The sequence below is a fragment of the Microcebus murinus genome, chromosome 17 (assembly GCF_040939455.1).
Source record: "Microcebus murinus isolate Inina chromosome 17, M.murinus_Inina_mat1.0, whole genome shotgun sequence".
Lineage (NCBI taxonomy): Eukaryota > Metazoa > Chordata > Mammalia > Primates > Cheirogaleidae > Microcebus > Microcebus murinus.
In genome coordinates, this window is record NC_134120.1 from 56,121,765 (window position 1) to 56,134,378 (window position 12,614).

At 41.7% G+C, this 12,614-nt stretch overlaps 1 protein-coding gene across 2 annotated transcripts in view; it reads right to left on the reverse strand.

The window, feature by feature from the left end:
* Positions 1-12,614, reverse strand: part of PIEZO2 (piezo type mechanosensitive ion channel component 2) — a 449,399-nt gene that overhangs the window by 34,877 nt on the left and 401,908 nt on the right. Inside the window, exons 38-41 of one of the 2 annotated variants that reach the window (XM_075993690.1) lie at positions 6,019-6,186; positions 3,161-3,583; positions 2,515-2,773; positions 409-591 (exon numbers count right to left, since the gene is read on the reverse strand). In XM_075993690.1, coding sequence (XP_075849805.1) covers positions 409-591; positions 2,515-2,773; positions 3,161-3,583; positions 6,019-6,186 — 1,033 coding nt within the window. The remainder of the gene's footprint in view (positions 1-408; positions 592-2,514; positions 2,774-3,160; positions 3,584-6,018; positions 6,187-12,614) is intronic. The other variant, XM_012746201.2, reaches the window with a different exon arrangement.

The window sequence follows — 12,614 nt, forward strand, 5'->3', positions numbered from 1 at the left end:
AGAAATTAGGCAGAAGCTGGGGTGGAGACAAGAGGCAATAGGGTCCACTCCAAATTAGCTCTCTGATGTTCTGCCTTAAACTAGGGGTAGAATTTAGTGCATCAGGCATTAAGACATTGCATACCATTCAAGCAAGCAACAGTCCACAAATGTGGATTAATTACGATGTGTTCAACCTGGGATAGAAATATGGGGAAATCTTCTCCCAGATTTGTTGTAAGTTCTATAATTGAGCACCACAACTAAATGAACATAACTTTTTTCTTAAAAAAAAAAAAAAAGGCCATAAAAGTAGATACCACCCACTTGCCCCCTGGCCCTAAGGCCAATCCTAGTGTTCAGGCTCTGCAGGAACATGGCAGGGCTGCAGTCATCAGCGCCAGCTGGTTAGTTGTTAACATCCCCTACCTTCAAAATTGACCGGTGGAAGAAGAGAGCCAGGAGCTGAATGAGGTCGTAGAGAACATAACCTTCCTTCTTCTCCACTCCTATGATATTTGGGGCATGGTAAGGTTTATCTTTGTATAATTCCACATGCTTATTCCAGGGAAAGAATCCAAATTGGAAGAAATACTTGACTACAATTGCCACCTACACACAGATGATAGAAATTAAAAAAAATTACTCCTCCTCTTAGGAATAGATTTACCTGTATAAAAGAAACAATGACATAAAAATTAAGAAAAATACCCACTTCACAGTTTTGATGGTAGGAATGCACACAATGATGTGGGATAACAACACGAGCATCCTCACAGACTGCTGGCTTATAACAAGAACAGCTTACTGTGGCAAGTGTCTTCAATTACACATCTAGAAAGGCCAGATTCCTCATGGCGCCACATGATTGGTCATTTCCCCTACTTGGCATTTATGCTAAATTTAATTAGGTATTTATATCATTATTCAGCTAAAATATGCTAATTAGGACAAACCTGAATAGAAACATATTTATAGCTTTATATTTTATTTCTTTAATTTGTAATCTTTAGGAGCTTATGATGTGGTTTGGATATATACCGTTTTCACTTTCCGCCCTCATATCTGCGTGCTATATTAGTCTGTCAGTGACTAAAACCCAGAAACATCTATTTTTTTTCCTACTTATCTTTGTATCCTTGTGCATAGTTCTCTGCTTTTGGCACACAGTACAAATTGTAGAATGAGTTAACATCAGCTTAATTTCCCATTTACTTCACTCTTTAATGTGAGGTAAAATGCAGAGCCCCAACTTAACCAGGAACATCTTATTTTTGAGGTGAAAACTACGAGTAGCTCTTATTCCCTTTTCCACATTCTTGGTTCCTCCTTTTACCTCATGCCTAGGTAAGAAAGGGGATCTGACAGATGCATGCACACAGAGGTGTGGCAGACTGGTGCCGTTCCCTGAACCCAGCAGTCATTTGTGTCCCGGAGTGATGTAATGTAAGTAATGTTTAGGAACAGTTATTTTGGAGAGGCCAATTAAAGTGATAGATAAATGTTTGGCTTTATATCCTTTATTTTCATTATGGAAATAAGATACATGCTATCCATACTTTGAATACTTTTCATATGATTTACTGTATAACTTTGTTTTAATTTTATTGTCGAATTACTTATAAACCCACAAAACTTCTAAGCTCTAAATGTGCCTCCGTGGGGAGCAGTGTCATTTAAGAAATGATTACAGTGCTGTTGAAAGTGAAAACCTTTCTATGTGAGTCAAGGAAGAAAACCGCCATCTTTGCAAACCTAAGAATAGAAAGAACCATGGCAGTCCTGGGCACGAAGCCCACTGCGCTTCTTTTACTGCCGTTGTGGTTTTCATGGGAATTTGTGACCTTCTGCGATGTTTAATAGGGCAGCACAGAAAAGCAGGTGCATGCGACTGGGCGAGCTGCCCATGTTCCCCTCACTCACGATGAAAACAGGCTGCCAAGCCACCCTTTGTGCTGTTCAGATTTTAAGCAGGTGCTTGTAGCATTTTGTGTTGTGCTGTATGAAAGCTGACTTTTAGGTTTAAAAATGGAAAATATGTATGCTGCGTCAAACTACATTCAAAGTGCTTTACTGTCTCACTGAATTCAGTGGCCTTTCACTGGCCACCCCGTGGCGCCAGGCACGAGGCTCAGTTCTGCATGAGTAAGACTGTTCCTGTCTTGGTGGTTCATATTCTAGGTCAGGCAACCAGGCCTCAAGAGCGTCTTACCACTTGCCAGTTGGATGGGCAACTGTGGGTCAATTATTTAATGTCACCGAAGACGTTTCCTTAGGTGTTAAATGGGAATGATACTAGCACCTACCAGGCGTGAGGTGTGAAATGTGAAAAGACACATGAAATTGTGGGCACTAGATAACTGTCAGTGCTAGTCACTGGCGCATCTAAGAATGTGTACGGAGCTGAGCGTTCCGGGTGAAACTGTCGGGCGGGCAGGGCGGGCCCATCTGGAGCGAGGGCACAGGGCTGCGGAGCTGCGCTTTCCCCTGCACAGTGCCCGAGCCACCCGCGAGGAGTGGGTGCCCGAGGCCTACCTCGGTGTAGACAATGGCCATCATCCAGAACCTGCGGCTGGGCCTGGGCACAGACAGCATGGCCCAGAGGAAGATGAGGATGGGGAGCAGGAGGGTGATCATGGAGGCCGAGACCATGTGGTTGAGGATGATCACGAAGTAGCACACCATCTCTGAGCGGGCGACCAGAGTGTTGTACATGGCATAGAAGAGCAGCAAGAACCGGGGCTGTTCCATGTAGAATTTCTCTGATTCTTCAAGCTCATCGTCGTGAAACATTCTGTTCAAATAAACAGCACGACAAACATACACTTGTCTTTAATGTCTCCAGATGACTGATTTTCACTTAGCATGATCCTTCCTGATGCACCCCCACTTCTTATGTGCCTGTATTTCTTTTGGAGACAACCTAATATCAGACTTTATTATGGGAAGAAATGTCAACACAAAGGTCTATGGGCAGTTTTTGCTGGTTCTGTAATTCAGTCATGGGAGGACTGAAGTTAGTTTTGTACTTTCAGTGCAAGAGGTCCTGAAATTGCATGTTTGCTCTACACGTCTAGGTGAACTTCTTAAAAAAACGCATGAATTGTTCTGCATATAAATCTAGAGTGTGCATGTAAGTGGTGATCTCTGGGTGAGGGTGGGGTCCCTGCCAGACTCTTACTTGTTCAGCAGCAGTTCGCTGGCTGTCAGCTCGTGCGTCAGGGGCGGTAAGATGCTCGACTCCAGCTTGTCGGTGCGGCTGTCGTCGGGGCTGACCACCATGTGGTTCTTGCCTGTGGAGTCGTCCTGTGAGGCGAAGGACAGGTGCTCGAAGCTGACGGCCTTGCTGTAGGAGGGCGGCACCTCCACGTCCCTGTCCACAGCGGAGAACTGCGCCAACTCCCCCTCGGGGGTCAGGCCCGCCTCCTCCAGGCTCAGGGCTCCCGCCTCGTCCTCGGCCTGGTCCTCGGCCTCGGACTCGCCATCGGCCCCCGCGGGCTCGGGAGCCGTGCCCCTCGCCTCCTCCTCCTGCTCTGCCTCGACTTCCTCGATGGTCTCGGTGGTCCCCTGGCGCGAGTACAGCATGGTGCACTGAGTGGGCTCGCTGTCGGGAGAAAGGGAGGGCGCGGGCCCGCTCTCAGCACCCACAAGCCTGGGAGCCTGTCCAGATCCTCAGGAGACCGTCAGGACTCCCACGTAAAAATATTAAGGCACAGGAGCAAATGAATGCCCCATTCTCTTCTGCATTCCATTTGTTCTGTCCCTTCGGGACACTGACAAACAGCAGCAGCCTCTCCCATGCAAGCGTCGAGGGTGCTCGCGGGCGCTCAGTTTAGACCAAGAGCAGCCCGTGCTCTCAGGGAGCACAGCCCGTCTGTGCACAGAGGTTTGGAAAGTGGTGTCAAGATTCACAGCCATGGGGCCCAGCGTTTATTTCTAAATTGACACATGCTTGGCATGGCATACCTGCCGCTCTATCTACTTTAAAGAGCACATCTGTAGGTTTGACCAAGATGTACTCTACTTTCCTTCCTGTGCAATGGGCCCACCCAGATCCATAAGGGAATGACTTTTTTGATAGAATATTGGCTAAACAACCGCCTGCTTGACAAAAAAAATGTCACTCTTCTCTAACATTTGTTTTTCCATCCTTTGCCTTTTTCTCATTGGTGTACATCACATCTGACTGTGCTCCTCTACCATGGCCCCAGCTCCCAGCCACTGCCCACTGAGCCTTCCTCTTCCCCTGGCAAGGAACCAGTCTGTCTCCTCACCAGCATGAGCTCTTCTGGGCCCTTCACCCTCTCAGCTGCTCGTTCCACCCCAAGGCATCCCCCTCTGCTCTCCAGCTCCCAACAACTTCACTTATTTTCTTCTACCAGTTCCTCTTCTAATGTATGCCCTCTTTTCTTGTGTGCCCTTCCTCTCCTCCTTTTATTCCTTCATCTTCTAACTTTCTCCATCATGTTCACACAGAAAGGCTGGACATGAAAACAGCACAGCTGGACCAGTGACCTTTACGGCCTGCTTTTTGTTATTGTCCGCCCCAGACACATCCAGCCACCAGAGGGAGGACAGGCAAAATTACCTGGGGGTTTGGAATCTGGTCAATGTAGGAGTATAATTTGTTAGGTTCTGAAACATGTACTATTATCCTAATGGGATATGTGAGCAACTGGGTTCCAGAATCTTAAGAGATTCTCAAATACACAGAATGTACCCATTTTTCTTCATAGATACCAGTATAGGCATGCAAATGAATGAATGAGCCCTGGCAGAGCACTTCATGGCATCTTGTGACTGAAGAACCAGATTCGCATAAGTCCTTGATACCCGCTCAGGGGTAAATATTCCTGGGGCTTTCGTCCTAACGGTGTACATCATGGAATGCCAGGCCAAACCAGATTTTCACTAAGACTTACCTCAATTAGATATAGCTTCCTAGGAATGTCATGCAATTGACCCACCACCCAGAAATTTTCAGATCACGCGTAGCCAACCTCATACCAGGTCTAACTTCCAGTATGACTGTAACCAACTAGAAGCATACTCCCTATTGTTTGGGGTTGAGTCTGCCCCCCTAGGGGCTGAGAGTACCTTCAGGACTCAAAAGGGAGGACTGGCACAGCAAGCATGAGCCACCCAGAGGCCAAATGGCCAAGGCCTTCTCGTCAATGTCAGGCTCCAGTGTACCGCAGTACTGTGTCAAGAATCACAGCTGCTGGCAAAAAGAAGATAGCACCCTCTGATTTGCCACTATGAGTTATAAAGACTTGCTTTGGTTTGGACCATTTTCATAAGCACAACAGTAGTTGATACTTCTTCTATGTACCTACTGACCACTGTAAGGCCATTCAAAAAAAGAGTTTTGGGTCATGTGCAAATGATTGCATTTCTAAATGATTACTGTTTTAGGGTAGAACTTAATGACAAAAGTTAAAGCAAAGTAATTTTTCCAAACAAAACTAGTTATAAGCTACAAAGATGATACATTCTTCTGCATAATAGTATTCTTTTCAAAAACCTATGGTATAATATATTCTGACTTTATGTCAATGATGTATATACTGTGTGGACATATTTATGTATATCAACTAAAAATGACCACATATGGTCATAATTTTAGATTTTTTTCTACTGCATGTATCTCTGGATGCAATCGTGAGACTACTTTTTTCCTACTTTTCCTGACAGATTTCCCCCCTCCAGGACTGCCCACATAAGCTCTAAATTATGGAGGAAACAATTATGTCTTTAAAAAAATGGAAAGTATAAAATACTTTAAAAATAGAGGACAATGTTTATAACAAATATTTTTTAAAAACTCCTAACTGACAAAAACTAAAGAGTGGTTAGTTTAATAGACTGTCTTGAGAACAATTATGTCTCAGAAAGGGCGGTGGTTATGCTTTGTTAGTCATGCAGATCGCTAAAATAAAAATGAAATAAAAACATACATCACAAGAACTCATATTTGCAATGACATAAAGGGGGAAATGGTGATAAAATTATGGAACAAAGCATGCACAAGTTAAGCACCTTGATGCTAAACTGCCACTGTCAGCTGATGAGGAGGACATATCCATGCTGAACATTTTACGGAGCCTAGGCCGAGCACGCTCACTTGTTTTAGGAACAGTTTCTGGTCCATCTAAATCATCAAGGGTAGACTGCCTTGAGAACAGCATGGTTGCTTCAGTGTAGCAGCTAGCAGCGCAAACAGTTACAGAAACAGAGTGTTAAAACAGCAGTGGTACATCAGGTTATACACACGGATCAATTGACCACACACTGCCATGCAGCAAACCACACACAACACCAACACCACCAACAAAGACCACCAAGTGGGGCTCCAGGACAGGGAATGGCCTGGTTGGCAGGAAAGGAAACACACAAGTACTAGATTTTTAAAAACATATTGGCTAGTGATAAATTATGAAATGGCACTCTCTGGCTGGGACTGGGAAATAGAATTAAGACAAGTCCCAATATTTCTCTCATAAAGCAGAATTTACATAATTGTAATTTTGTAACAGAGTTTTTTTTAAATTAAAGAAGATATTCTTTATTTGGAGCTCACAATGTGTTCATTGAGAGCATTTATTAACCAAATTGCTTAAGCAGAAATAACTGCTCATGTAAAATTTATATAAAAGACTTCAATTTTTTTTTTTTAACACAGCCTCCAAAATGAGATAGGGAAACTCAGAAATGACCACAGCAAGCTGAATTTTCTACCTCATTTTTTGAGTGATATTCAGTGATGCTCAATTAAGCCAAACTACATGCCTTGCATGTCGTGGAGATGCTGGTTTGATATGCAACTGGATATAAACCAACATCAAAAATAAAATAAAAATGCTGTAAAGAAAAAAAACAAAAGAACTCTAGCAACGGCAGGGGCATTTTTCTGTTAAATTTTTGTTTAGCCTAATTTTTCTTCTGGATCATGTTTTGGGTCTTGGTGGACGCCACAAGGGAGAGAATTCATTGGCTAAAGTCCTCATCTCCTGGTACCCAACAGCGAATGACTGGGGAGGGAGCATGGCAGGGCCAGGACTCAGCCACTGCTGGGTGAGGACACTAATCGGAAGAAGCAAATAGAGGTATGGCACAAGCATAATGGCTTAACTTCCCAAAGATGGACAGATGACCCAAAGAGCCTCTTCAGGAGACAACTGGAATATTTACCTTCCAACTTGAGTGCTACTGTGTGGGCTGACCTGGGTGCACAGGCCCTGGGAGGCACAGGCTGGCTGGTGTCCAGGCTGACCTTGTTGGGCTGAGCATGGTCACCATGTGAGCTCACTTGGAGCCTACTGGCTGCCTGGCCTGCAGAGCCACATGCCGTCATCAGGGGTCCTGAGACCAACATGGAAGCTATTCAGGATGGAACTACCTTTGGGAGTCTGGGAGGAGGGAACTGGAGTCATCCAGGCAAGGAATCAGTTATAGAGCTTTTCAGGTCCCAGGTGCTGGAGCACAATCTCATGGCTGCTCCACTGGGGCCGTGTTTCTGTGCAGATCACAGATATGTGGTCAAGACAGGGGAGGTGGGCATGAGAGCAAACAGATACTCTCTGATAAGGACATAGAGGTTGGTTTTTGTTTTGTTTTGCTTTTCATTAAAGGCCCTAACTCCTTTATTTTATTTTATTTTATTTTATTTTATTTTATTTTATTTTATTTTATTTTAAGACAGAGTCTCGCTTTGTTGCCCAGGCTAGAGTGAGTGCTGTGGTGTCAGCCTAGCTCACAGCAACCTCAAACTCCTGGGCTCAAGCGATCCTACTGCCTCAGCCTCCTAAGTAACTGGGACCACAGGCATGTGCCACCATGCCTGGCTAATTTTTTCTATATATATTAGTTGGCCAATTAATTTCTTTCTATTTATAGTAGAGATGGGGTCTTGCTGTTGCTCAGGCTGGTTTCGAACTCCTGACCTCGAGCAATCCATCCATCTAGGCTTCCCAGAGTGCTAGGATTATAGGCGTGAGCCAGCGCGCCCAGCCCCTAACTCCTTTATTGTTACCAAGTCCTGGACAAAAATGAGGAGATGATGACAAGATAAACTAGAAACTCATTGTACAAGCACAGCTAGGATTGGGCTTCAGTCCTCACGCTGATATTAACTGGCTATTGGGCATTAGATAAATCAATTCTCCTTTCTGAGGCCCCAATTTTATATTTCTGAGAGGGAGGAACTTCGAGTTTCTGTATTTCATTTCATATTTGTAGAGATGCAACCTTGTAGCCTTTTGGGAGTCTGCAGGCAGAAAGATATTGTACAGGCTCTTGTAACTTGCTCAGTTTTCCTTGGGAGATGATGATTCTATCTCAAAAGCCTTATTTATCTTGTTAATTCCTGGGTAGAGTTCTGCTGTTACTTCTTCCCACCTTCAGAACATACATGATCCCACACAACTGGCCTCTCTGTGAGGTGACCAACTTGCCATCCAACTCAGGACAGTTTGAAAGTGAATGGGAAGGAGACTGCTGTCGTCCCCTGCCTGCGGACCCCATACCTTGAGCTCCCACAGAACACAGGAACCTCTTAGGTGACATATTTCAAATGATAACCACTCTCTTCATATCTGGTAATGCTCTTCAGACTGTAACTAATGTTTCTTGCAGGAATTTAAGCTAAAGCTAATTTATCTTCTGGGAAAGTAGATGTCATCTGATTTCATAAAGTAACCATTAAAAAATAAGTTTGCTGTTTTACACCTGGATTTGAGGAAATTGTGACTGTTCCAATAAGTCAAAGGGAATACAAATTAATGTGTTAGATTCTCACCCAGACCCCATCTGCATTTTTGGGCATCTACTATATGCCCAAAGGTCGAATTTGTGACACGAATCCCAGACCAGGAGCCCTAAAGGGGACTGGCTGCTGGGAGAGCATGTCCTTGCTGGGAGGTGGCAACTGGTGGCCATTTCAATGACACAGGTGTCTGGGCACGAGCTTCCACAGTGCAATCTCCTCTGGAGAAGGTTCCTTTCCAGCAATCAGCATGGCTTCCTGGAGACTCTAATGTAGACAAATTATTGTGTGGAAACCTAAAAGTTTCCAAAGTAGAGAAACTAGGTGTGTGGCTCAGCCAAGAAGGGCACTTATATAAACTCCTTTACTGGCAACAAAATGGGCCCTATTATGCCTTCCCTTTCTTTAGGTTGGAAAACAAAGTAAAAAAATCAATTAAAACTTAATTTTAAAGATGCTTGTTTTCTATTGTACTAGTAAATGTATTTATTGATTGACATTTTTATAATTTGGGGCATATTGTGACAGTCTTTGTTAAAAATTAATCAATGAATTTAAATATCTCCTACTTCACAATTTTTGGTCATGGGTATGGTTTTATATTTGTAATTTCCGGGCAGTTATTTAATTTTATTTTAAACAGTTTTTCATCTTCTTCTTCTTCCTTTTTCTTCCTTAATTGTGATTTATAATATTTAATTTCTTTAATTGGACATATTGTCAATTGTTATTCAGTTAAAAGTCATTAATAGAGGACTCACATATGTTCATTTTACAAAAACTTTCTTTTTTTTTTTTTGAGACAGAGTCTCGCTTTGTTGCCCAGGCTAGCGTGAGTGCCGTGGCATCAGCCTAGCTCACAGCAACCTCAAACTCCTGGGCTCAAGCGATCCTTCTGTCTCAGCCTCCCGAGTAGCTGAGACTAGGCATGCACCACCATGCCCAGCTAATTTTTTCTATATATATTAGTTGGCCAATTAATTTCTTTCTATTTATAGTAGAGATGGGGTCTCGCTGTTGCTCAGGCTGGTTTCAAACTCCTGACCTCGAGCAATCCGCCTGCCTCGGCCTCTCAGAGTGCTAGGATTACAGGTGTGAGCCACCGCACCCGGCCCCAAAACTTTATTTTCAATTCACTTTCAAATATTCTCTTTGATTCCATTGCTGCAGAGTTTGGTTCTGCAGCCTCTATTCTCAAGCCAGGCTGTTTGATATTCAGGAGGCCTATAAAACCCTTGATATTTCATGAAATAATTTTGTATTTATATGTTTTTCCCCTGTGAAAGAATATATAGCTTTATGAAATTTCAAAAGAGGTTCACTGAAAAATGTTACCAATCACTGTTTGTGTTATCACAAATTAATGGAAAAAGGCTATTCCATTTATTACCCTTTCACTTACCAAGTTTAGAATTTTAGGTAACAAAAAAAAATCTCTGTGTTATGCAATGAGGCAAGAGAGGGAGGTTTAAATAAATGAATTTGAAACATATTAAGAATCATATGATGGGGCAACATCATATTTTCTTGAAGAATGAAGCAAAGGTGCATTGGCCAAACTATATACTATATATGAAAATAATTGTATTTTTCACTATGTGAGAGGAAATAATTCCAATTGGATATGAACATGACTTTCAGTAAAGTTCACCAGAGCTATCTGAATCCTTTTATTTTGGAATTCAGAAAAAATGAAAACATAATTTGGATCAGACTCAGTCCATATTTGATACCTGCAGAGTGGCACTCTCTAAAGCTGGTGGCAGTGATACATTTATAAATATTGTGCAAAAAAATATATAAATGAAAGAAGGAAACATCATTTGGAAAATGTATGTGTAGAGAATCTCAGCACTTTTTTCATCTTATCATTCCTTTGGTTTTTGAAAAATGTTGTTTGGTCATGAATAGTTCCTAAAGTGAATTAATGAACCTTTAGATTTCCCAATTCACCTTCATTCACCCTGCAACTAGGATGCAGCATTAGTTAGCATCTCCCACGCCCACTACATTCTGACAAATCTTGCCCCCCAGCTGCCCTGCGACACACGCCTGTACACTTTTGCACACCTGCCCATGCAATCTCCATATATTATTGAGGAAAGAGCTACAATGAGATAAGGCGGGAATGCATGAGGCTTAGGTAGAAGAGGGCAAAAATGTATTTTAAGTTTTAGCATTAAAATGAATTAAAGAGAGAACAATTCAGTTTAAATACATTGATCTATATGTATATATGGAGAGAACTTTTGCAACAACAACAAATTTATGAAGGTTAGCAGGTTCTAAATAGGACAGTTCTTATGATTTTCAAAAAATAAAAATAAAATTCAAAATAAATAATGACTTTTGTCTTAATGAAGTCTGTCAAAGGAAAAGACAGAAGCTCCTCTTTGAAAATGTAGATTATGGGATGTTTTCAGGAAGACATACAATGAGGTCCTGTTAACACTAACCAATCGAAAGATATGATATTAAATTTTCTCTTTGTAAGTTTTGATATTACTAATGGTTTCAGAAATTAATGACTGAGAATGTACATGTGCTTGGGTAGAAAGAGAATGAAAAAGAAAGTTTTATTACCATGACATATTTTTCAAATAACCAATTATTTTATACTAGGAATTAAAAACATATTAAACAGAATCTCAATTAGGAAATAAAAGTTTGACTTTGAAATCATGAAAAGTTTCTGTCCTAAATGTTTCTTCTTCTCACAAAAATATATGATATCTGAAACATCTGTGTTTTTGGAACTTATAAATAAACTTATAAATAAGCAAAGATTATTGTCAAATTAAAGGAAAAAGATAATCTCCTTATTTCTTTCAAAGACCTTTAAAAGAATCAGTACCTATTTTGGAGAGATAGAAAGAGATGTATCAAAGCACAGTTTTATCTATACAAATGCTACATTTAAATTGATATATGCATGAATACATATATTTTAAAAAATAAAATGAGGCTTTAGCATAGATATTATTTTAAGACTTGAGATTTTTACTAAATGTGTATATATTTACTATATATATATATTGAAAAGATCTTTCCATACCAATAAAAATGGATCTGAATCAGTAATAATTATTGGGTACTGAAAGAATGGGTGCAATTAGCGAAGCTCAAATACACCGATTCAGCAACAGTTAAATAGCACTTCAAGGCAAAACATTTTTTTCCCCACCTCTCCCTTTCAGGTTACAATTTCAATTTCCAGTTGTCTATTTTGGGTTTGGTATTGATAAAATGGCCTCAGTTCCCTCCCCTATTTCATCTGGAAATACATTCCGTATTTGTGAAAGACAAACAGTTCTCCAGGCTGTCAGTCCCTTGCTCAGTCTATGAAGTATGACTCTAAAGCCATCAGGGACTTTCTCCACCAGCAGTCAGAGACAGCCAGTCTCTACTATCTTCCCCATGGCAGGTATTTTAGGAGGCAACGGCTTTATCTTAGAGATTCCTCGCTGGCTCAGACCACTTAGGGGACTACTCTTTATGTGTCTGTCCCAAAATTGAGCCTGGGGCCTAGCAGAGAATAGGTGCTTCTCAACATGTTTAATGAAAAATATAAACACATGAATATTATCCTTGATACAATTCTCTACCCATGAAGATGGCTCTAGGTATAATCCATTCAGTCTAGTTAATCACCCTGGGCAAGGTAAGTTTCCTCCTAAGACAGGGACTTCTGCTTTAACTGAGAAGTTAGCTCTGTGAAATTGACAGTAGCTATCTAGAACACCATGATGCAAAGAATTCTCAGGTTTTTGTGGCATAGGCAGTACATTGGCCCGTGGTGCAGGAAGAGGTAACTAGAGACAGCCTTCCACTGTGGTTGAGAGCTTGGGTTCTGAGCTGAATCACATGATTT